This window comes from Anneissia japonica, unplaced genomic scaffold (genome assembly GCF_011630105.1).
Source record: "Anneissia japonica isolate Jap-2015-1 unplaced genomic scaffold, ASM1163010v1 scaffold26_len2425191_cov177, whole genome shotgun sequence".
NCBI classification, from domain to species: Eukaryota; Metazoa; Echinodermata; class Crinoidea; order Comatulida; family Comatulidae; genus Anneissia; species Anneissia japonica.
This window is the reverse complement of record NW_022685220.1, coordinates 396,278-399,112: the sequence shown is the minus strand read 5'-3', so window position 1 is coordinate 399,112 and position 2,835 is coordinate 396,278. Positions and strand designations below refer to the sequence as shown.

The following is a 2,835-nucleotide window of genomic DNA, read 5'->3' as shown; positions in this document are numbered from 1 at the left end:
TTGCTGCACAGCCAACTGTCGGGGATATAGTACCTTCATATGACTACTCATACGTATACAACAGAAAAAAACGTTGCATGGACTAAGTGAAAAATGGAGATCTAAATGAAGAAACGATGTATTTCAGCATGTATTAAAACATTTTAGTTTTATTTTAGGCCTTCTTCAAAATACCTATACCTACAGCAGATGGTTTTTTTGCCGTAAAACCAAAATAGTTTCATCCATGCCGACATTCCGGTCGGTTAGCGTGAGCCCTGACTGAACCCTGTAGAAACTTCACATCGATCTTCGCATCGCGATGTAAAACAAAATGTCGGAAAACTTTTCTTTGACGCATGCGCATTTGCGTAAATGTCTACACACACACATACACACTACACACAATAAAAAACATAGGAAATAGCAAGAGTGATTACAATAGTTCCTATTGCATTACATGCATAGGAACTAAAAATCATAATACTAAAATCTGCATCGTACTTCCGATCAGCACCAGATTTAGAGAGGGCACGTAATATATTCAGTGTGTGAAAATGTCAAGTAGATCGGTCCAGTAATTTTGAAGTTATTCGTCTAGAAGTACAAATGCTATAATGTAATAAGGCTTGTTTAAATAGTTATATAATTACACTAAATTAATATTTTAATAACATGCATAGGCGGCAGTGCTGTTAAATCATTGTGTGGCCCAGTAAGCACTTTCCGAGGGAGCTAGAGGCTGGGGCCGAGAGGTCACCAATGACAAATTAGGTGCATTAGAAAAATAGGTGGTAGGGCTTGCTTTGTATTTTACCATTTATATTACACTAAATCAGCCAGACTGTTCAAACTTTTGCAGCTAACAAGATAGCTGACGCTGCATCAAGCATCACAACACCACAGAAGTCCCCTCCCAGGATCGTGGAAATCTATCAGCCAGGCACAGAAAAAAAGAAGAAACGCAAGCTTTACACCTATATATCTACCCCATTTGAATGCAATCCACATGAGGTGAGTGGTTTCTAACAATTACACTAATAATGATAATTCCATAAAAAAAAAGCCCAGATTCTTGCTCTGTACTACAAAGGTCTATTCACTTATTCCGCAGGTTGAGCACACATTATTTTACCTTTTCCATGAGAGATTTGGTTATTGTTGCAGTCTGTAAATAGGCCTTCATATTACTCTTAAAATATGACTAAATCTTAATAATTATTTATCTATTGTTTTTATTATCTTAGCACTCTGCATTTTGTATACTCTGAGCCTTTATTTCATTTATTTTGAAGTATATAATATTACATAAATAATAAAATAGTGAAAAGTAAAAATAAAGTATATTGGTAGATTTACAGGGTATGATCTATAAATCTGCAGGATTTTTGTAATATCGTGTTAAATTTGATTTTCGTAAAGGAAACTTCTATAAAATTAGTAATTTATAAAATCAAGTTCATATTTCAGGGATTATACTGTATTTCCTTTAGGTTTTTATCAATCTGTGCTGCCAGTGGAAACAAATTGTGAATAATAATAAAACTCCTTTTTTCAGGTTATTTATCACACAAAAGTAGCAGACAGTTCTCATGGAATTGTGACAAAGAAACTTAAAGATCTATGCAGTCAAAGGTCCAAGTAAAGCATAATAGTTGTCCCGCTCTCCTATCACCCTAACTTTGTTTTGGTGTATCCTAGTATGACTAAAAAAATACCATTTTTAACATTTTGAACTTTGACCTACATTTTTAATTTTATGAATTGATTATGAGGCTTTTAAATATTATTTTCTTATTTACTATCTAATTATGTGCATTTTGACACCAAGATCAGCCATTAGGCCTAAAAAAAAAATGGTTTGTTTGATGTCACATTGTAAATATTTCAGTGAAGGGGCGGGTGGAAAAAAGTTAAGTTTTTTTTTTTTTTTTTTAAAGAAAAATACCAAAACTGTCTTTATAAATGTTTGTAAATGTCATTAGGGGTGGGATAAAAAAGTTTTTTTTTTTAAAATATACAGTATAAACTGAATATATTTCCCTGGTCAAGCTCACCAGTTTCATTTGATATTGGTCATGTTGGTATCTCAGCATATGTGTATGATTTTTTATTTAGTTTTTTGTGAAAGTTTGAATTTCAATAAAGAAATGAATGAACACAAATTTTCTTTAATTCATTTAAACATTTTTATTGTGAATATACAAGTGTACGTTGCCAAAGCCATCATATAAGCCTAAAATTATATTACATATCCCTGCATTATTAATGACGTGGGCATTCTCGACCCTCCTTGTGGCATTCACCACAAATGGGCAAGACCACTTTGTATTTTATAACAAGTTCTTGCGGCCTTGATCCACCGTCTTCACCACAATAACAGCAGGTTAATGGGTTGCCAATTCCTCCAGAGTAGAAGGCAAATCCTATGTGATTTGCACATGTTATTCCTCTGCGTACAAAGACCTACCAATGAAGAAGAGTTTGAGTGGATAAAGTTTGCATGGTCTAACTATAAACCTGCTAAAATGGGTTAGGGAATCTTATTGTCTTCCTCAAAATTTCTTAAATATAAGCAAAAAAAAAAAAAAACCCGCCCCTGATTTTTCGGATTTTAGGGGCGGCGGATGACGGCAAACAAATAAGTTTTTTTTTTTGGCCTTATTATACTATAGAGTTTAAGTACTATCTAAATCACATGTCAAAAAAAATGTTTTCAAAAATCTAAACAAATACTGTACAGCTACAGTATATCTCCCCATGATGTTCTAACGCAAAGATATGTGGCTAGTCCTGGTATCTTTTAAAGTGACTAGTAAACTACTCTGTGTGAGCCATTTTGATTGCCAATCCCTT

The 2,835-nt window shown here is 33.5% G+C and overlaps 1 protein-coding gene across 1 annotated transcript in view; it reads left to right on the top strand.

Annotated features, from left to right (window-relative positions):
• Positions 1 to 2,144, top strand: part of LOC117108719 (kinesin-like protein KIF20A) — a 38,318-nt gene extending 36,174 nt beyond the window's left edge. The window contains exons 17-18 of the mRNA XM_033250838.1: positions 842 to 993; positions 1,538 to 2,144. Of these exons, the coding sequence (XP_033106729.1) occupies positions 842 to 993; positions 1,538 to 1,624 (239 nt within the window). The 3' untranslated portion in view covers positions 1,625 to 2,144. The remainder of the gene's footprint in view (positions 1 to 841; positions 994 to 1,537) is intronic.
• The last annotated feature ends 691 nt before the right edge of the window (positions 2,145 to 2,835 follow it).